Source organism: Mytilus galloprovincialis, chromosome 2 (genome assembly GCF_965363235.1).
Source record: "Mytilus galloprovincialis chromosome 2, xbMytGall1.hap1.1, whole genome shotgun sequence".
NCBI lineage: Eukaryota > Metazoa > Mollusca > Bivalvia > Mytilida > Mytilidae > Mytilus > Mytilus galloprovincialis.
The window spans coordinates 16892469-16916145 of NC_134839.1; the positions used below are offsets into that span (position 1 = coordinate 16892469).

The 23677-nt window shown below is 31.5% G+C and overlaps 2 protein-coding genes and 1 long non-coding RNA gene across 3 annotated transcripts in view; 2 read left to right on the forward strand and 1 right to left on the reverse strand.

The window, feature by feature from the left end:
* LOC143063020 (aspartate--tRNA ligase, cytoplasmic-like) overlaps nt 1-23677 on the reverse strand; it is a 210324-nt gene that overhangs the window by 165005 nt on the left and 21642 nt on the right. The window lies entirely within an intron of this gene.
* LOC143063017 (uncharacterized) lies at nt 2022-8402 on the forward strand. The gene is made up of 7 exons (XM_076234924.1): nt 2022-2095; nt 3153-3223; nt 3996-4136; nt 4854-4964; nt 6498-6693; nt 6956-7070; nt 8161-8402. The coding sequence occupies exons 2-7, from the start codon at nt 3167-3169 to the stop codon at nt 8315-8317; spliced, it is 777 nt and encodes a 258-aa protein (XP_076091039.1). The 5' UTR covers nt 2022-2095; nt 3153-3166; the 3' UTR covers nt 8318-8402.
* On the forward strand, nt 13788-19181 carry LOC143063018 (uncharacterized). Its single transcript, XR_012974921.1, has 5 exons — nt 13788-13929; nt 14641-14751; nt 16061-16256; nt 17715-17835; nt 18895-19181. It is a non-coding gene; the product is annotated as an uncharacterized LOC143063018 (long non-coding RNA).

Here is a 23677-nt window from a genome sequence, read left to right on the forward strand (position 1 = left end):
TACGTATTCCTCGATTTTGACAAAACAAAACCCAAACAAATACCAAAGAGGAATATTCAAAACGGAAAGTCCCTTATCAAAGGTCAAAATCAAAAGCTGAAACACATAAAACGAATGCATAACAACATATTCCTGACTTGATTCGGGCATTTTCATTTTTTAGAAAATGGTAAATTACATCTGGTTACATGGATAGCTTAAAAGTCGCATCAAATTTCACTATATTGACAACGATGTGTGAATAAGTATACTTCAAAATAGGTAAAAATAGTGAAAAAAGGATACAACAGTCAACATTGTGTTATAATCAAAAGCGGGCATATCGCTACCAGAATTTACGAGAAATAGTTATCAAAGGTACCAGCCTTATAATTTGATACGCCACACTCGCGTTTCGTCTACATAAGACTCATCAGTGACTCTCAGATCAAAATAGTGAGAATAGCTGGATATACCCCCGGGGACTAAAATTCCCCCAGCAGTCGCATTGACCAAGGGGTGTAAATAGTTATCAAAGGTACCAGGCTTAAAATTTGATACTACAGAAGCGCGTTTCGTCTACATAAGACTCACCAGTGATGCTCAGACCAATGAAGTTGAAGAGCACTCAGGACCCAAAATTCCAAAAAGTTGTGCGGCTAAGGTGATCCATGCCTTGGATAAGAAAGTCCTTCGTATTTCGAATAATTCAGATTTAAACAAACAGTAAATTTATCATTATGACTTTATAATTGATATTCATGTTATCACCGAAGGACTAATGGGCTGATGAAAATAAAACGATTTTAGTTTTAAAATTATAAATAACCACACCATAACAGCAAGTCACCTTCATCTAATATATACATTTCCCATCTCATTATTCATGCAGGAACCTTGAAGTCGTCCATTTGATAAGAGAATAAGGAAATTTATTTTTTTTCAGAAGGTTTTGTATGAATTCTTCTTCAATATGACATTTTGTTTTCCTTTTTGTCATGGTGGTTTCATTTAATTTTATAGTGATCAGATTATAATGCAATATTGACTGCTGTATCTATTTTGCTATATAAAGGAAATGCCTGTTCCAAGTCAGAAATATAAAAGTTGTTTCCTTCGTTTGATGTGTTCAGTATTTTTTGTTATTTTACATTTAATTGTTTTATATCATATCTTGAAGTCGTCAATTTGCAGTATTGATGATTATCGAGCGACTCGCCGCCATCAGTATCATTTAAACCTAAGATGAGAGAATAGAGAAACCCCTCACTTTGTGAAGGTTTTTTACGAGTTCATCTTTATAAATGGGGATAAACAAGCAGACCAGAAGTGTACATATTGATGTTTATATACCCCTTATGTGATAGTATATGTTCCTTAAGTCATAACTACAATCTCATTCCCTTTTCACGAATGTGATCTACCGAATAAAATTATTTACCGAGTTTTTAATAACATGTGCAACATGACGCTTGTCTTTATTTTCTATGTTGTGTCTTGTGTAGTATTATTCGTCTGTTTTTCTTTGTCTGGTTTAGTCCTGGCTTTGTCAGTTTAGTTTCGATTTATGAGTTTATCCTATAATAAGTAAAGTTGATTTGTAATAAATGTAATTGCACTTTGGTTAAGTTCTGTACATAATACATAGTATTACTATGTTGGTTAATGTACTGAATAATTTTAAAAACTAAGATATGAGATTATTAAATCATGTCAAGTGTAATTGATGCACGAACCAAAGGTTTGATGATCATCATATAACAATGATTCTTAAAACATAGCTTGGATGACTTGCTAGTTATCAATAGAATCCTTCCTATTCATCCCATCAATAAGATAAATGCATGCATTGGACTCCATATGACATGTCTGAAAACCTAGAAACCGGTACTGGATAAACATTCTGGTCTACGTCTCTGATTTTATCTTTTATCATTTCAATTATACTGTGAAGTTATATGGGAAAATCCCTCTATCAAAATTCTATACATCATTCGGTCATATTTATTTTTCAGTATCAATTACCTTATTTGGAAATTAACCTTTGCACGTGACTAAAATGTATAAAAGATGCTGTTCTCCTTCTAGTTGCATCAAAGTGACAACAGTTGCTAAGGTAAGTGATCCAATATGAAAAAATAAATATATGCACGAGACGATTTTTAAAAAAAGACGTGCAATTCCAGCATCAAAATTTTATTTAACTAATAACACACCGTTTTTGTGGGTATACATTGTAAATGGATAACACACAGTTTTTATATTTATTTTATTTTCCTGGTGGTTTGTGGAAAATTGCTACATGGAACATTTTGCAATACACAAAAAATTCAAAGTCGTATTGTCATTGTCTCTTTCTGTCAATTCCGGATGGCTGCTATATTTTAAAACTAAGTTGAAAGTATTTACATGTTGATCGTAAATATTTACTCAAAATAAAAATTCTTAAAAGGGGCATTATTTGAAGTTGAATGGTACATTTTGTATTGTGTTTTCATTTCTTCACAGTGTTTCATAACTTTTCAAAACGTTGTTTTGGTCATGTATTGGAACAATATTATTATAAAAAGTGATAATCAAAATTAAAATTTGGTGATATGGCTTTGATTTCCAGTTGTGTGTGTTTCTCTTATAATATAATTAAAGGGTTTTGCGTCCCTGCCGATGATATGCAAGTAAAAGGATTGGTAAAAAAAGATTATGACAAGTGCAATATAAACTTACCTATTCATGGTTTAAAGGTACACAAATTGTGTTTGTTTGCAGAAAACTAACACATTGTCAATAATATAGTAAATACACATGATATTTGAAAAAAAGTAGCATGCATCCACGCTCAGTAAACTAGGGACATCGGACATCCATTTCTTATGTGTGAGTGTAGTCATCATGTTATTTTTTGTCTCCTAATATTTGTTTGTAGGTCTTATAAATTTGTGTCATTTGTTATATCTCTTGTTTAAAAACAAAACTTTACTATAGGTGAATAATATAGGCTATCCGTGCAGGTTTAACAACAATAAAGTTTCTTTGATTGGCAATTGTTTTCAGTCATTGTCTCCCATATGTTATCAAAATCTTACGAGAAGTTTGTTTTTAATTTTTGCACACTATTCCAATCTATAGGCTTACTGTAAATAGTTTTATTATGTGTATTCTTTTCTTTTTTGTAGATAAATTTGTGACAATGTTAGGTTTACCACTTTGTGTTTTATTCTTGTCTGCTGTTGCAGCTTATGAAATGGTATGCACTTTTTTTCAAAAGACATATTCAACAATTAGTCAGACATAAAATTACTGTAAGGTACAGTGAGTTAACTCGTTCACAAGAAAAGGAACTTGAATTTGATATATTGCTTGATGTTGTTGGTATTTAATTCCAACATATATATATTGTCTGTATATGAATAATAAATAAGACAAAGCTTGAGGTGTCACTGTGATAAATTTTGCTCTATGTAAATATATATAGGTTTATCTTCTATTTCAAAAGAAACATATGCAAGTAAATATTACGACACAATACTGTATCAAAAGACAAGCGAAATATACCAGAGGTACATTCAAAATTATAAGTAGAAAATAAACTGACAGCACCATGGCTAAAAAATCAAAAAGATGAACAGAAAATAATAAAACACAAACACCACAAAGAACACCGAGCAAAACGAACCCCACCCAGAAACTAAGGACGATATCAGGAGGGTAAGCAGATCCTGCTCACCAAAACATGATAAGGTGTATAATAGAAACCAAATGAACAGTACAGCAAGATAAAAATTTGTGCAAGAAAAAATAAATTTAGAAAAGGATTTGTGATTCAGTAAAGGAAAGAAAACAATCATTGAATCACCCTGATATAAATGTGTAAAACCGTCATGCCAAAACATTTAATACGCAGTGTTTTAAAAACAACAAAGTTAGTGTAACATTCATGATCAAGTTTCTGTAGGTCAAAATAATAAATCATGTACCGTTTTGTAATCACAATGCTTCAATTTTATATTTTGTTTTAGAAATTTGATTATCATATAAGTGAAGGTAAAGCAAGATTTTTGGAAAAAATCGAAACAAATCTTGAAAAGAATGTAGTAAAGATTCACGTTCCGGCACACAATGATATTCTTGAATCTTACAGGATGCAAGACTTCCAAAAGGTTTGTTTTTTACAAATAAAATTATAATTAATCTATAAAAAGATTCGATTACAATAAAAATATGTCAAGAAGACAAAATAACACGCAAAACAACAAAAACAAATTAAATAGTCCAGCAAAGGACAACTGTCTACAATGTATACACAATAGCGCTAGCTTGACCATATACTCTGCAATGAAACTTTCAATATTATTTATTTTTTTGAAAATGTTTCAGTAGAATTTTACATATTATGATTTCCTACAAAAACTTGAGAACGTTAGAAATTCGTAAAATGTTTGTTTGTTTAGTATTGTTTTATTGTTTGTCGTAATGGCCACCATAACGCGTATTCATGTATAAACCAATTCCTTGACTTCACGAATATAGTTTCTTACATCTGCCAAACCATGATCTGCTTTTAAATTGTTGATGAAAATTTAATCGATGATCTGAACATATTTTGGTAAAATATTGGAATACAAAATTTTAAGGCTATTTATTTATCGTAAGTCTGTCGAGTTAAGATTCAACATAGTAATACTAGTATATGTTGTTTTTTTTTAAACTATATTTATATATTTGAATAAAAGGACTTAAAGTTTGCTTGAAAGATAAAGTCGTCGATCTAGTTATCAAATCAGTTAAGCTTTTGACATACTAATGTAAAAAAATATTTCTTTTCAAAATAACATGTCAAGATAAGGAAGAGTAATTTACTGTGTTTTCTTTATCAGGGTAAGCAAATTACATGCCTTCCATCTCTCCGGGAATGTAGACTACGAGACATTAATAGACAGGTTGCTGTAGATGCTGGTCAACTGACAGAGGCGTTCATTCGTAGCTGGGTATGTATGAACTGTCTTTTTTATTCCATTTCCTAGATTGATACACAATTCTTTGATAACCCTATTCCGTAATAGATATCATTAAAATATTGTGTGTAATGATAAAATGTTCTGATGTACGTACAAAATGATACTGATATATTGTGGTTTATTTTTCACTTGGCGTCCGTCATCGTTGTCCGTAAACTTTTACGAAAATCTTCTCCTCTAAAATTGCTCTGCCAAATTTAACCAAACTTGGTCACAATCATCACTAGGGTATTTAAATTGAAAATTAAGTCCGATGACCCCCTATTTTAACCAACATGGCCTACATGGTTAAAAATAGAACATAAGGGTAATTGCAGTTTCAGGCTCACGTCTCTGACACTAAAGCCTTCAGAGCAAATCTGATATGGAGTACAATGATTATCATCTATCTGCCCTGAAATTTGCAGAGGAATGAGAAAACCTGTTCTAGGTTGCTGCCCCTGAATTGGTGTGAAAATGTCGTATTTTTTAGTTATTATCTTTAACATCATTATTAATTGAGATACACTGCAAAAAGCAATAGTGTTTAGCGAAAAAAATCTACAAATAAGTTAAATTCTCAAAATTGTCAACTGACCCATTAAGGAGTTGTGTGCCCTTTAAAGTCATACTTCATTTTTTTGTAATATTTCAAACAATATATAAAACTACAGGTCCAAATTTAACTCATCTTGTCCAACATCATCATTAGTGTATCTTGTTTAAAATTTTGTCCGATAAGCCCGCCTGTCAACCAATATGGCCGCCATGGATAAAAACAGAACACAGGGGTGACATGCAGTTTTTGGCTTATATCTTTAAAAGTAAAACACAGGCTCCTTGGAGACACTAGTTTATTTTCATTTTCATCATGTATACCATAACATTCTTTCATCATGTATACCATATAATATTCTTTCATCATATATACTATATAATATGCTTTCATCAGGTATACCATATATTTTTTTTTGTTAACGTATAATCGTTGTAAATATAACGGAATTTGATGAGACTGTCATCAAAGTGAGAGGATTAGCGCTATAAAACCAGGTTTAATCCACCATTTGAAAATGCCTGTACCAAGTCAGGAATATGACAGTTCTTGTCCATTCGTTTCTTATGCGTTTTGGTATTTGATTTTTCCATATGATTGTGGACTTTCCGAATTGATTTTCCTCTAAGTTCAGTTTTTTTGTGATTTTACTTTTTATGTTGAAAAAGATTTTTTTACCACTCAAAATTCCTTCTTTAGCATTATTTATACCTTGATGGCGATATTTCAATTATGAAAGTAATGCAGGTTCGATTTATACTTCATTAATAAATCAATTATGCAATAAAATTGATCAACATATATTTGTGAAATTCACAATAGTTATTGGCGGATCATTTTTTCTTCTACAAACGAATATCGATTGGATTTGAGTTACTTGAGAATTCAAATGACTGACTCGGCTTTTCTTCATTAATAAAATATGTTCTTTCAACTTATAAATCTGAGTTTAATTTTTTTTACAGTAGAACAAAGGAATAAACAGTATAAAAAGCTCAAACTCTACAGTCATCAAAGAACTGTATTATCTCTCTGGTGAAATTATTGATACAGTAACAATTGGAGAAAGTTTAAAGCAGTTTTTTGAAGGATTTGGCTTTCCACTGTACCAGGAAACAAAGATTCCACAAGGCGCCGAGGTTCTTAAAATCATCAAATCTTCAGGTAAAATTAAAAAAAAAAGGTCCAATGAATTTTTTCAATTAAAATTATGATATAGTGTTGAACAAAGCTTGCCTTTGGATTGTCGATTGTTTTTATATACTATGATTACACGCTTGTGGTAGTGATATTCGTTTTGCTAAATAATATACTAGAAAGTAATCCTCGGTCAGCCGGTTTGTTTTTTAAGTATAATAATAAGTATTATTGATGTATATGTATATGCATGTTTTTATTATTAAAAGAGCTTAAACTTTTTTTATAGAAGGAACTCGTGTTAAAAGATCTTTTCAATTAACGGATTGTAAAGGACAAGCACCAAGGAGAAAGTATGGGGTCAGCTCGGGAGCATCATGCAATTATCTGAAGATGTGTTCGAAGTATGAATAAGCATTAAATCAAATTGTTCAAACATATGTTACAGAAAACGTTTGCAAGTATCTAACAAACAGTTAAAAGAAAGAAATGTAAACATTCGTAAGGAGTTTAAAACCAGTTTAAAACAGATTTTGGTTTGAAAAAAAAACAACAAATGTGAAAACAGTTTCGTGCTCAAACCGGTGTTGAAGAAAATAGAAGGATTAACGAACAGACTTTAAGCCGAAACCAATTTAGTAGCAACACATATGCCGTAAATTTGCGTAAACTTCCATATTTTAAATTTGTACAAGCCTTGTTCGGTATTTGATTTGTATTACATTAAAGATCTTTATGGGCATTTATTAGTAAGACTCGATTCAAAATCGGACTGATATAGGATATCTGCTATCCGAAAACATTATTGATATTTGTATTTATTTTTTCCCTCTAAAATTGTGTAGTGGTGCATACTTTTTATACATATTTATGTGAACAGTATAATTTCTTTCCATGAACCGACGACCTTGTATAAAAAATGTTATACAATTATCAAGACGTTTTTTTTTCAAATTCTAAGGATGAAGATATAAATACAAATCAGATATTATTTCACATATGCCGTAAATTTGCGTAAGCTTCCATATTTTAGATTTGTACAAGCCTTGTTCGGTATTTGATTAGTATTACATTAAAGATCTTTATGGGCATTTATTGGTAAGACTCGATTCAAAATCGGACTGATATTTGATATTTGTTTTTATTTTTTCAATCTGTCCGTGTGCATGTAACTAATTAAAACATTTGAGGTAAGAAAATTCTAGTAACTACAATGTGTTTATACTGTCGATTTTTGTTTTGGAGCACAAACACGTTTTGCAGGAGTCAAATCAACAATCTATTATAAAAATGAAAAACAAATTTATCTACGAATCCGTCTTTCTTTTACTTGGACGGAACAAATAGGTTGTGATTGCTAAATAAACGATTGACGACGACAAGTATGAAATAAAATACAGCTATTCCAATACATGTACTTAGATGCTTTTATTTCCAATTTACATTGTATATAATGTATACTCATAGAAAATCGCATATTATTGTTTTTTTCAGATTTGGTATGGTCAGTGGTGAACAGGTTTTTACCGATTGTAATAACATCCATATTACTTCTCCACTGGCTTATGTCTGTGTTTGTTGTCCTTGGGTCACCCAAATTGACCTTCATGGACTCGACTGTACATGCACAAAGATGAATGGATCTAGCTAATAAAGCAAGGAAACATCAGAACTCAATAGAGATGATGTAAAAATAAACATATTTTGCTAATATATAATAGACATGGTTTATCAAATATCATTTGTTCTTGTAAAATGGGTTTGGAAAACCTGGTCTTAAAGGTCATGTGAGTTAGTTTTTTCAATCACGTCGGCATTCAACGTCATCTGCCCGTCTGCTGGTTGTCGTCATAAACCTAAAACAATAAGATTATGCGGTATGTGGAACTTTTAAATTCTTGATTTTTGTTCTTCAAGTTCCACAAAAAATAAAAACTGTGAAAATTAATGTCATCTGATATTCATGTGGAAATACTAGCAAGTTATATTTTCTTTCGATTACTAACGCAATCTTAATTCACCTTAATGTTTTTGTTTCAAATTGGTTTCATTCTTCCAATCTTGCATGTGTGCTTTTTTTTAGAACGTTATTCGTCATTTCATTTTTGTTTGTTTGTTCATGGTGCATGTTTACCGTTTTTCTATTGGACTTATGATTTTGGATTAACTCCTTATATTATCTTCTCTGTGTCAATTCAAAACAAGAGATTTATAAGAAACATAAAAAACGATGTACAAAAAATAAAAAAAAACAACCAAAAAAACCAACAAGACAATAGCTTTCTTTATTTGGCACCTTACATCGTCAGATAGTGTTTGATAATAAACGCACAACTGCTTTTTGTTGCCGTTAAAATAATTCAAAGATTTTAACAAGTTTATGAATAACTAATAAAATACCACTTGATTGAATTTCCATAGCCAGTTTTACATTCATACCTATTTCGCTAGATGTTTATTTAGAATGATTTAAGACCTATTTTCTTGAATCCCACAGAGTATAACAGCTTTATGTGTTTCAGCATCAATGTGTCATATGTCTGAACATGGAAGCAAAAACATGTTCCTTATTCACTACAATTGAAACTTGGAAATTTTGAAAGATTTTAATACCTTTAAAACTGCCTCGCAAAACAAAAATCACTAAAACACAGAATTCCGAGGAAATTTAAAAAAGGAAAGTCCCTAAATCAACATATTTTAAGCCTGGTATCTATGAGTTTATCCTCAATTAAACATTAATAACATTAAAACACAGTAGACACGGCTTCTTCCTCCTCATTCCTATACGTATTCCTCGATTTTGACAAAACAAAACCCAAACAAATACCAAAGAGGAATATTCAAAACGGAAAGTCCCTTATCAAAGGTCAAAATCAAAAGCTGAAACACATAAAACGAATGCATAACAACATATTCCTGACTTGATTCGGGCATTTTCATTTTTAGAAAATTGTGGATTACATCTGATTGAATGGATAGCTAAAGCTCTCACTGGCATGGCAGTTGCATAAAATTTCACTATATTGACAACGTTGTGCAAACCAATTAAACATACTACATATCAGGTAAAAATGTTAAAAAAAGAATACAACAGTCAACATTGTGTTATAATCAAAAGCGGGCATATCTCTAGCAGAATTAAAGACAAATAGTTATCAAAGGTACCAGCCTTATAATTTGATACGCTACACGCGCGTCTCGTATACATAAGACTCATCAGTGACTCTCAGATCAAAATAGTTAGAAAGCTAAAAAAGTTTAACGTTGAAGCTCATTCAGGACCACAAAAATGTGTGCCAAGTACGACTACAATGATCTATGCATGGGATGAATAAATCTTTAGTATTTGGAATAATTCATACTTTAGCAAACAACTTATTTATAAAAATTACCATTTAATTGATATTCATTTCAACACCGAAGTGCTGACTACTGGGCTGGATATACCCTCCAGGACTAAAATTCCACCAGCAGTCGCATTGACCAAGTGGTGTAAATAGTTATCAAAGGTACCAGGCCTAATATGTGATACAACAGACGCGCGTTTTGTCTACATAAGATCCACCAGTGACGCTCAGACCTGTTAGAAAGACAAAAAAGTTTAAAGTTGAAGAACACCCTTGACCAAAAATTCCAAGAACAAATGACAAAGTTGTGCCAAATACGGCTACATGTAAGCTGGTCCATGGTTTGGATAAGAAAGTTCGTCGTATTTCGAATAAGTAATACTTAACAAACAGTAAATTTATAAAAATGACCATATAACCGATATTCATGTCATCACCGGAAGACTACTGTGCTGTTGAAAACTGAACGATTTCAGTTTTTAAATCATAAATAACCACACCATAACAGCAACTCATTTTCATCTAAGATATACATTTCCCAACTCATTATTAATGCAGGAACCTTGAAGGAACATTTTCAGAATAATAGAATAAGGTAACTTATTTCTGTTTGTTTCACTGACAAATTGAAGCGTTGTCATGATATTGAAGTCATATTCTTTCAAACAAGTAAGGGGTTAAGCTGGCTTTAATATCTTATATTAGGCACTATTTGCTACATAAAGGAAATGCATGTTCCAAGTCAGGAATATTAAAGTTGTTATCTTCGTTTGATGTGTTCAGTATATTTTGTTATTTTACATTTAATTGTTTTATATCATATTTTAAAGTCGTCAATTTGCAGCATCAATGATTATTGAGCTACTCGCCACCATCAGTATCATTTAAACCTGAGATGAGATAATATAGAAACCCCTCACTTTTAGAAGATTGTTACGAATTCATCTTTATAAATGTGGATAAACAAGCAGACCAGAAGGGGTACATATTTATGTTTATATATCCCTTATGTGATAGGATATGTTCCTTAAGTCATAACTACAATTTAATTCCCTTTTCACGATGTGATCTACCGAAAAAAAAATGATTGACCGAGTTTTTAATAACATGAACAACACGACGGGTGTCTTTAGTTTTCTAAGTTGTGTCTTGTGTAGTATTATATGTCTGTTTGTCTTTTTCTGTTTTAGATCTGGCTTTGTCAGTTTAGTTTCGATTTATGAGTTTATCCTATAATAAGTAAACTTGATTTTTAATAAATTCCATTGCACTTTGGTTAAGTTCTGTACATAGTACATAGTATTACTATGTTGGTCAATGTACTGAATAATTTTAAAAACTAAGATATGAGATTATCAAATCATGTCAAGTGTAATTGGTGCACGACCCAAAGGTCTTGTGGTCATCATATAACAATGATTCGTGAAACATAGCTTGGATGACTTGCTAGTTATCAGTAGAATCCCTCGTATCAATCCCATTAATAAGATAAATAGAAACCGGTACTGGATAAACATCCTGGTCTAATTCTCTGATTTTATATTTTATCATTTCAATTATACTGTAAAGTTATTTGGGAAAATCCCTCTATCAAAATTCTATACATCATTGGGTCATATTTATTTTTCAGTATCTATTACCTTATTTGAAAATTAACCTTTGCACGTGACTAAAATGTATAAAAGATGCCGTTCTCCTTCTAGTTGTATCAACGTGACAAATAAAGGCAACAGTAGTATACCGCTGTTCAAAACTCATAAATCCATGGACAAAAAACAAAATCGGGATAACAAACTAAAACCGAGGGAAACGCATTAAATATAAGAGGAGAACAACGACATAACACTTGACAACAGTTGCTAAGGTAAGTGATCCAATATGAAAAAATAAATATATGCACGAGACGATCTTTTAAAAAATACAAGGTTTTCAAAAGACGTGCAAGTCCAGTATCAAAATTTTAATTAACTAATAACACAGCGTTTTTGTGGGTAGACATTGCGAATGGATAACACACTGTTTTTATATTTATTTTATTTTCCTGGTGGTTTGTGAAAAATTGCTAAATGGAATATTTTGCAATACACAAAAGTTCAAAGTCATATTGTCACTGTCTCTTTCTGTCAATTCCGGATGGCTGCTATATTTCAAAACTAAGTTGAAATTATTTCCATGTTTACCGTAAATATTTCCTCAAAATAAAACTTCTTAAAAGGGGTATTATTTGAAGTTGAATGGTACATTTTGTATTGTGTTTTCATTTCTACACAGTGTTTCATAACTTTTCAAAACGTTGTTTTGGTCATGTATTGGAACAAAATTATTATAAAAAGTGATAATCAAAATTAAAATTTGGTGATATGGCTTTGATTTCCAGTTGTGTGTGTTTCTCTTATAATATAATTAAAGGGTTTTGCGTCCCTGCCGATGATATGCAAGTAAAAGGACTGGTAGAAAAAGATTATGACTAGTGCAATATAAACTTACCTATTCACGGTTTAAGGGTACACAAATGTGTTTGTTTTCAGAAAACTAACACATTGTCAATAATATAGTAAATACACATGATATTTGAAAAAAAGTAGCATGCATCCACGCTCAGTAAACTAGGGACATCGGACATCCATTTCTTATGTGTGAGTGTAGTCATCATGTTATTTTTTGTCTCCTAATATTTGTTTGTAGGTCTTATAAATTTGTGTCATTTGTTATATCTCTTGTTTAAAAACAAAACTTTACTATAGGTGAATAATATAGTCTATCCGTGCAGGTTTAACAACAATAAAGTTTCTTTGATTGGCAATTATTTTCAGTCATTGTCTCCCATATGTTATCAAAATCTTACGAGAAGTTTGTTTTTAATTTTTGCACACTATTTCAATCTTAAGGCTGACTGTACATAGTTTTATTATGTGTATCCTTTTTTCTTTTGTAGATAAATTTGTGACAATGTTAGGTTTACCACTTTGTGTTTTATTCTTTTCTGCTGTTGCAGCTTATGAAATGGTATGCACTTTTTTTCAAAAGACATATTCAACAATTAGTCAGACTTAAAATTACTGTAAGGTACAGTGAGTTAACTCGTTCACAAGAAAAGGAACTTGAATTTGGTATATTGCTTGATCTTGTTGGTATTTAATTCCAACATATATATATTGTCTGTATATGAATAATAAATTAGACAAAGCTTGAGGTGTCATTGTGATAAATTATTGCTCTATGTAAATATATATAGATTTATTTTCTATTTCAAAAGAAACATATGCAAGTAAATATTACGACACAATACTGTATCAAAAGACAGGAGAAATATACTAGAGGTACATTCAAAATCATAAGTAGAAAATAAACTGACAGCGCCATGGCTAAAAAATCAAAAAGATGAACAGAAAACAATAAAACACAAACACCACAAAGAACACCGAGCAAAACGAACCCCACTCAAAAACTAAGGACGATATCAGGAGGGTAAGCCGATCCTGCTTACCAAAACATCATTACATGTATAAAAGAAACCAAATGAACAGTACAGCAAGATAAAAATTTGTGCAAGAAAAAATAAATTTAGTAAAGGATTTGTGATTTAGTAAAGGAAAGAAAATCAAACATTTAATCATTCTGATATAAATGTGTAAAACTGTCATGCCAAAACATTTAATACGCAGTGTTTTAAAAGTTAGTTTAACATTCATGATCAAGTTTCTGTAGGTCAAAATTATAAATCATGTACCGTTTTGTAATCACAATGCTTCAATTTTATATTTTGTTTTAGAAATTTGATTATCATATAAGTGAAGGTAAAGCAAGATTTTTGGAAAAAATTGAAACAAATCTTGAAAAGAATGTAGTAAAGATTCACGTTCCGGCACACAATGATATTCTTGAATCTTACAGGATGCAAGACTTCCAAAAGGTTTGTTTTTTACAAATAAGATTATAATTAATCTATAAAAAGATTCGATTACAACAAAAATACGCCAAGAAGACAAAATAACACGCAAAACAACGAAAACAAATTAATGCTCCAGCAAAGGACGACTGTCTACAATGTATACACAATAGCGCTAGCTTGACTATATACTCTGCAATGAAACTTTCAATATTATTTATTTTTTTGAAAATGTTTCAGTAGAAATTTACATATTGTGATTTCATACAAAAAGTTGATAACGTTAGAAATTCGTAAAATGATTGTTTGTTTAGTATTGTTTTATTGTTTGTCGTAATGATCACCATTACGCGTATCAATGTATAAACCAATTCCTAGACGCCACGAATATAGTTTCTTACATCTGTCAAACCATGACATGCTTTTAAATTGTTAAAGAAAATTTAATCGATGATCTGAACATATTTTGGTAAAATATTGGAATACAAAATTTTAAGGCTATTTATTTTATCGTAAGTCTGTCGAGTTAAGATTTCAACATAGGAATACTATTATATTTTTTTAACTATATTTATACATTTAAATAAAAGGACTTAAAGCTTGCTTGAAAGGTAAAGTCGTCAATCTAGTTATCAAATCACTAAAGCTTTTGACATACTAATGTAAAAAAAATCTTTCTTTTCAAAATAACATGTCAAGATTAGTAAGAGTAATGTACTGTGTTTTCTTTATCAGGGTAAGCAAATTATATGCCTTCCATCTCTCCGCGAATGTAGACTACGAAACATTGATAGACAGGTTGCCGTAGATGCTGGTCAACTGACAGAGGCGTTCATTCGTAGCTGGGTATGTATGGACTATCCTGTTTTATTCCTTTTCCTGGATTGATACACAAGTCTTTGATAACCCTTTTTCGTAATAGATATCATTAAAATATTGTGTGTAATGATAAAAAATTTCTGTTGTTCGTACAAAATGAGTAATGACACTGATATATTGTGGTTTATTTTTCACTTGGCGTCCGTCGTCCGTAAACTTTTACAAAAATCTTCTTCTCTAAAATTACTCTGCCAAATTTAACCAAACTTGGTCACAATCATCACTCGGTATGTAATTTGAAAATTGTGTCCAATGACCCCACATTCTAACCAACATGGCCTACATGGTTAAAAATAGAACATAAGGGTGATGGCGTTTTTAGGCTCACATCTCTGACACTAAAGCCTTCAGAGCAAATCTAATATGGAGTAAAATGATTATCATCTATCTGCCCTGAAATTTGCAGATGACTCAGACAACCCGTTGTTTGGTTGCTGCCCCTGAATTGGACAGTTTGTAAAAAAATTAAAATTTGTTGGTTATTATCTTGAATATCATTATGAATTGAGATAAACTGTAAAAAGCAATAGTGTTCATCAAATAAAGATCTACAAATCAGTTAAATTATCAAAATTGTCAAAAAACCCATTAAGGAGTTGTTGCCCTTTAAAGTCATAACTTCATTTTTTTGTAATATTTCATACTATATATAAAACTACTGGTCCAAATTTAACTCATCTTGACCAACATCATCATTAGTGTATATTGTTTAAAAAATATGTCCGATAAGCACGCCTGGCAACCAATTAAGATAGGCGCCATGGATAAAAAATAGAACATAGGGGTGACATGGAGTTTTTTGGCTTATAACTTTTAAACCAAAACACTTGGAGCAAGCAAATATGACAATAGGTTAATTATTTCATGCATCAACTGTAAACTAAAATGTCAGGTGATCGACACAGGTTCCTTCGAGACTCTAGTTTAATTTTATTTTCATCATGTATACCATATAATATGCTTTTATGTTAAAAAAATTTGTTTACCACTCAAAATTCCTCCTTAAGCATTATTTATACCTCTGATCGAGACATTTCAATTATGAAAGTAATGCAGTTTCGATTTATTCTGCATTAACACATTAGTTATGCAATAAAATTGATTAACATATAGTTGTGAAATTCACAATGGTTATGGGCGGACCATATTCTTCTTCTACAAACGAATGTCAATTGGATTTAAGTTACTTGAGAATTCAAATGACTGACTCGGTTTTACTTCATTTAGATAATGTTATTTCAACTTATAAATATGAGTTTAATTTTTGTTACAATAGAACAAAGGAGTAAACAGTATAACAAGCACAAACTCTACAGTCATCGAAGAACTGTATTATCTCTCTGGTGAAATTATTGATACAGTAACACTTGGAGAAAGTTTAAAGCAGTTCTTTGAAGGATTTGGTTTTCCACTGTACCAGGAAACAAAGATTCCACAAGGCTCCGAGGTTCTTAAAATCGTCAAATCTTCAGGTAATATTTAAAAAAAGGTCCAATGAATTTTTTCAACTAAAATTATCATATAGTGTTCAACATAACTTACCTTTGGATTATCAGTTTGTTTATTAGTTTTTATATACTATATATGATTACAAATATGTGGTAGCGATATCGCTTTGCTAAATAATATACTAGAAAGTTATCCCCGCAAGCTGGATTATGACAGACGCTTTAGATGGTCATTTGAATAATGAGAATATTTAATATATATAATGGTTTATTCATTCAATCTTAAAATAAGCAGGATAATATTGACAATAAAATCGTTACAATAACTGATGTCGTAGTTTACTTTGATTTAGATTTATCAATTTCTTTTTTTGAATAAATCATTGTATAAAATAATCTCATTATTCAAATGACCATCGTATGAACAAAAAAATAGAAAAAAAGAGGGGAGAGAATAAGTCGATGAGCGGAAGAATGCAGAAGCATAAGTCCACCATTATCAAAAAGAAAAACGTTGAAAAAAACCCAACAAGATTCCAAAAAAACAAATTCGGTATTGAACCTAGGTGGTGCGGGAGGATAAACAGTATTTGCTCATCAAGTGACATCCGTGGTGTTGGTCATGCCATTCAAATTGGTTCATTAGTCCTACCATATAATACGAGTTAGACTTGATATACATAAAAAGAGCTGCAAGATATATGACAGTTGGATGGCAACACAAACATGTAATACTTGATACCTGATACTTTATATAACAATATGTTCTTCATTTTTTCGTTGGAAACCATGGATAAAATAAATAGGGACTTTCCGTTTTGAAATTTCATCGGAGTTCAGTATTTTTGTGATTTACTTTTTACTGTATAAAACCTTGTATTTAAAGGCATATAATTAAAAGCGCACTTGATATAAAATAAAAATGCGTGCTTTTCGCTTTCCTCTTCCTCTCATATTAATCGATATCGTGCATCTTCGGTCATAAATGGAACTGACGGTACGTGACCAAAACAGACTTTTTACATAAGAACGAAGGCAAAATTTGGTGCAATTATACTAGTAATCATCAATTAAACACTGACGGCGAATGCGAACAAGTTTAACACAACTACTGAACTCTAACAACAAACATCGAAAGCTGAAACGCTTATTGTTAACAAAGTCACACACACGTTGATACTTCGTTGTATCCGATGATCTAGTATGAATATTTGGAACAATATAGAATGTTCTAATGTTGAAAGAGAATTCGACATTCAGAAGTGAATATAATATGCATGTGCTAAAACGAAGAATTTGCATGCATGGTAGGATCAACAGAAACAAATACACATACAGTCTATTTCAGCTAAATTGATATACCACTTTCACGAGGAGCCATGCTTTGTTTAAAGAAAAGTCAATCGGTTCGTTTTATTAGTATCATTGATGTATATTTATATGTATGTTTCTATTATTAAAAGAGCTGAAACATTTTTATAGAAGGAACTCGTGTTAAAAGATCTTTTGGAACCCTGGGCAATGATTGTAAAGGACAAGCACCAAAGAGAAAGTATGGGGTTGACTCGGGAGCATCATGCAATTATCTGAAGATATGCTCGAAGTAAGAATAATTATCAAATCAAATTAATTTAACATATATTACTGAAAACATTTTTAAGTATCTGACAAACCGTCAAAAGCAAGAAATGTAAACATTCTCAAGTAGTATAAAACCAGTTTATAACAGATTGTTGTTTGAAAAAAAAAAACAAATGTGAAAACACTTTGAGGTTTAGACCGGTGTTGAAGTAACATAGAAGGGTTAACGAACATACTTAACGCCGAAACCAATTTTTGCGCAAAAAATCTGCCGTAAATTTGCGTAAACTTTGGGAGTCCATATTTTATAATTATACAAGCGTTGTTCGGTTTTTGGTTTGTATTACATTCAAGATTTTTTATCGGCATTTATAGATAATACTCGATTCAATATCGAACTGCTATCCAAAACCTTTATAGTCGTTTTTATTTATTTCCCCTCTCTAAATTGTGGTTGTGGTGCACACTGTTTATACATATTAATGTGTACAATAACATTTCTTTTAATGATCCGACGCCCTTTTATAAAAAAATTATACAATTATCAAGACGTTTTTGCAAATTCTAGGGATGTAGTTATATATAAATTCGATATTACGTTTGTTCTTGTTGTGATTACCAAGATGTTATTCTAGTGGTCGTAAACACTTAAACAGCATGCATTCCTGATTAACATCTGATATAAAGAGTTCCAGATTCAATTGAATGCTTCTTTTGGTGTAAAAGCGTATACCGAAGTACATTTTGTAAGAATCGCGGAAGCGCTCCATTCTCAAAATGTGTGCATGGGCAACGCTCTTACAAGCCGTATGAAGTTACAAAAAGAAGCATTCAATTCTTCAATCAATTGAAAATCCTTGTAACTACAATATAATAAAAATGAAAAAAGGTTTATGAACGAATCAGTTGTTCTTTTACCTGGACGTAAAATTTACTTTGTGATATCTAAATAAACGATTGACGATGACACGTATGAAATACATTACAGCTATTCCAACAAATGTATTTACATGCTTGATGTTTCCAATGTACATTGCATACAATGAACACTCATGCGAAATTGCATATTATTGTTTTTCAGAGTTGGTATAGTCAATGGTGCACAGGTTTTTACCGACTGTAATAACATCCACATTCATTCTCCCCTGGCTTATGTATGTGTGTGTTGTCCTTGGGTCACCCAAATTGACCTAAAAGGACACGACTGTGCATGTACAAAGATGGATGGATCCCGCTAAGAAAGCAAGAAACATGAGAACTCAATAAGGATGATGTAAAAATAAACATGTTTTGCTAATATATAATAAACAAAGTTCATCAAATATCATTTATTATGTAAAATGATTTTGAATAACCTGGTTTTAAAGGGCATGTGAGTTAGTTTTTTTCAATCACTGCGGCATCCATCTTCGTCTACTGTTTGTTGTTATAAACATTAAAAAATAAGATTCTGCGGTATGTGGAACTTTTTTCTTCAACAAAAAATAACAACTGTGAAAATTAATGACATCTGATATTCATGTCGAAATACTATCAACATATTTTTACTTTCAATTACTAACTCAACCTTAGTTCACCCTAACATTTTATTTTTGAATTGATTTCATGTCTTCCAATCTTGTTTATATGATTTGTTAGAACTTTGTGTGTCTTTTCGTTATTGTTTCGTTTGTTCAGGGTAATGTTTTCTGTTTGTCTTTTGGACTTATGATTTTGGATTAGCCCCTGATAGCATCATTTCTCTGTCAATCAAAATAAAGAGATTTAAAAGAAAAATAAAACACAATGTACAACCCCCCAAAACCACCCCCCCAAAAAAACAAAAAAAAAAACAAAAAAAAACAAAAAAAAAAAAAAACAAAAAAAAAAAACGAACAAGACAATAGTTTTCTATATTTGGCACCCTACATTGTCAGATAGTGTTTGACGCACAGGTGCTTTATTTTTGCAGTTAAAATAATTCGAAGATGTTTTAATCAGTTTATAAATAAATAATAAGATACTATTTGATTGATTTTCTATAGACAATTAACATTTATGTAAAAGAGGGACGAAAGATACCAAAGGGACAGTCAAACCCATAAATCTAAAACAAACTGACAACGCCATGGCCAAAAATAAAAAAGACAAACAGAAAAACAATAGTACACACGACACAACATAGAAAACTAAAGAATAAACAACACGAACCCCACCAAAAACTAGGGGTGATCTCAGGTGCTCCGGAAGGGTAAGCAGATCCTGCTCCACATGTGGCACCCGTCGTGTTGCTTAAGTGATTACAAATCCGGTAAATAGTCTAATTCGGTAGGTCATATTCATGAAAGGGAAGGGGATTGTAGTTACGACGTAAGGAACATATCCGATATCATTTGTGAAACGGTTATTCCATAACGGTCAACCAACTCGTGATGGCGTCCGTAAAATTTACGAAGGGATGATTTCAACTTTACCATTTGGAACTCTTGGTTTAATAGCTTCCTTGTGAGCAGCAAACCTCTATCAAGAAAATCATGATAGGAAATGCAAGCACGGGAATATCGTATCAATTGGGAGATATATACCCCGTATGCAGGTGCTGCTGGAATGTTGCTACTTAGAAATGGAAAGTTCACAATAGGAAAGCTGAAATCATCTCTTTTGTCGTAAAGTTTTGTTTTCAACCGACCCTCATTGTCAATTTCTAGATGTAAGTCAAGATATGAAGCCGACTTAACTGTATCTGTAGTATCCTTTATCTCTAGTTCGATTGGATAGATGTGTAAATATCGTTTATACCTTTCGCTAGATGTTTATTTGATATGTTATATCAACGTATTTTTACTTTCAATTACTAACGCAACCTTAGTTCACCCTAATGTTTTTTTTTCAAATTGGTTTCATGTTTCCAATCTCGTATGTGTGGTGGATTAAACAAATGACTCTCAACAAAAATAGAAATCTTTACGTAAAGACGGTATTGTTTGTTTTCCGATACGACTTCCATTTTTCTTCAATGCATAATTTTAGAACACTTGTGATATTATTGCAAAATTGTATAAAGCCACAAGGTCAAGGTTATTTACCCTGCCATTGGAAAAAGAAGTTATTTAGGATAGGAATTGATATTTAACTTCAACAGACTATCTACGGACCTCTTACATTTGTGTAGATAACGAGGAATGCCACCCACACGGGGAATCGGATTTAACTTCCAATTCTGACCGGACATGGCTGTGAACTTATATATTCCGCATAACCAAACGAACGCCGAATTTTCAAGTGTTTTACTGTCGGTCTGAAGAAAAACCAACGTGACCATATTTTTTTTTCAACATTTACCATTAGCCTAGACTGTATTATTCTTAGAAATAGTTTGATAATAATTAGAAAAAAACGAGATCGTCACGTTTAATTTAATTTGTCGTCACAGAAGAGTCTTATGAAACCTACGTCAGGCGTAAACACATGAGTTTATTCTTAAATGACTTACAAAATGTGAACATTGATAAGCCGCTGTTGCATCAAGTAACAACGTACACGGCTTCCTTTTGCCTCATTTCTAGACGTATACTTCGAATTGGACATAAGACGTAAAATCACAAAAATACCTAAGAGGAATATTCAAAAAGGAAAGTCCCTTATCAAAGAGCAAAATCAAAAACTCAAACACATCAAACGTCTGTGGTTTCGGAACATTAACCACACGATTGATTCATTCTACAGACAATTTCACCCAAGCGATTTGATAACAACTGCTGAAATTGTTTAGCGTGTACAGAATTCCACTTAATTTTAGTATGATCTAAATCATTTATGTTTTTGGGATTTACTTGTTTCAAAGTCTGGAAACTCAAGGTAAACATGTTCGAATATTTATTCAAAAGTATAAGTATGCAATTGAAAATATAACACATATTTAATATTTTTGAAAAAAAGTTAAAAGATACTTAAGGTATATATAACAGCATGCAGTACAACCTATACAAGTCTTGGAGAAAAGACGACAAAAACAAAAACCACCAGAGTCTGTCCCGAAAACATAGACAATTTAAATTGAACACGAACACGAACGCCTTCCTAACATTTATTGCTGAATAAGTCAAATCACCTAATAAGTAAAGGCTATGTCATTCAACTTCACCATTTAATTTTCCCCCAAAATGCCAAACCCCAACAACAGATGTCTACATGTCCCTTTCCATCAGCAATTTTTTTTTAGGAAAGTACAATTAAGATTAACAATCAATCTTGAAACTGAAATTAAACATTATCACGTGTATGACAAAAATGGACATGACATTTATCTTCAAATCCAATTTCGAAGGAATTTCGAAAATTCATTTCTTTTATTGAGCTTTACATCACCAGAGCATGGGTTAAATGGAAAGAAGTTGAACTGTACACTTTGTCTGGGTAGATCAAAACAAACAGGTCTCTTATAAAAACGTCGAATTTATAAATTCCGTTTTCCGAGACAAAGAAGCTGTGAAATATCTATTATCTCTTCACGTCAAAATATTTGTTGCTCCTGCAGACAAAATTTCAAACAGTAGATAAGTGTGTTTGTTTGTAAACCGTACTAAAACTTTATAAATCCGTCTTCATATACCTCGGTTTGTGAGATAAAACTAGATATATTTCTGAAAAAGGAAATCACCAATTCACCAACATTCCAACTGACTCCATTTTCAGAAAACGAAATCTGTAACAAACATAAACTTTTAGGCACCGCTTTACAAGCAGAGCCAAATACAATGAAAGTCCCAACTATGTATTGGCTTCCGAAGCTACACAAAACCCCTTACAAATATAGATTTATTTCGTCTTCAAGCCATTGTTCAACTACTAAATTGTCTATTATTCTTACCAGCACACTTGGTACAATTAAAAACCTGATAATAAATTGTTCAAATAAGGCCTTCGAAAATAGTGGAATACATTACTTTTGGAGTGTCAAGAACTCGTTGGAAGTACTTGATAAATTGCATGCTTATATTGGTGATTTTGAATCTGTTCAAAGTTTTGATTTTTCTACCCTGTATACCACATTGCCTCACATTCTCATTAAGAAAAAATTCACACACTTAATTAAATGGGCATTCAAAAAATCAGAATGTGAATATATATGTTCAAACTCTTTTAGGTCATTTTTTAGTAGCAATTAACAAAAAAACTATGTTAATTGGACATGCTTTGATACTATATATGCCCTTGAATATTTACTAGATAACATTTTTGTTCGCTTTGGGGATTCCGTATATCGTCAGATTATCGGAATTCCAATGGGGACTAACTGTGCACCACTTATTGCGGACCTGTTTTTGTATTGTTATGAGTTACAATTTATGACAAAAATAAGCAAAGACCCATCGAAACAACATCTGATAAACAAATTTAATAATACTTTTAGATATTTGGATGATATTTTGGCTCTCAATAATGACGACTTCAGTATGTATATTAATGAAATTTATCCTGTTGAACTTACTTTAAATAAAGCTAATACTAACAATGACCACTGCCCTTTTCTCGATCTTGATATCTATATCACTAATGGAAAGCTGAATACTAAAATTTATGATAAAAGGGATGATTTTTCATTTCCTATCGTTAATTATCCGTTTTTAGATGGTGACGTTCCCTTGTCACCATCTTACGGTGTTTATATATCTCAACTTGTACGATTCGCTCGTGTATGTAACAATGTTTTAGATTTTAACGAGAGAAATTTATGTATTACTGAAAAATTATTACACCAGGGTTTTCGATATCACAAACTAGTCAAAACATTTACTAAATTTTATCATCGGTATAAAGGCATCATTCGTAAATATAGCTCAACATGCAGACTTCTAATACGTTCAGGTATTTCACATCCAATT

Bases quoted from the DNA above. Each gene is read 5' to 3' on its own strand.
- LOC143063017 (XM_076234924.1), top strand. From the start codon at position 3,167: ATGTTAGGTTTACCACTTTGTGTTTTATTCTTGTCTGCTGTTGCAGCT. The intron at 4,137-4,853 runs GTTTGTTTTTTA...TTTCTTTATCAG, and splicing joins GGATGCAAGACTTCCAAAAG to GGTAAGCAAATTACATGCCT. The intron at 6,694-6,955 runs GTAAAATTAAAA...CTTTTTTTATAG, and splicing joins TAAAATCATCAAATCTTCAG to AAGGAACTCGTGTTAAAAGA.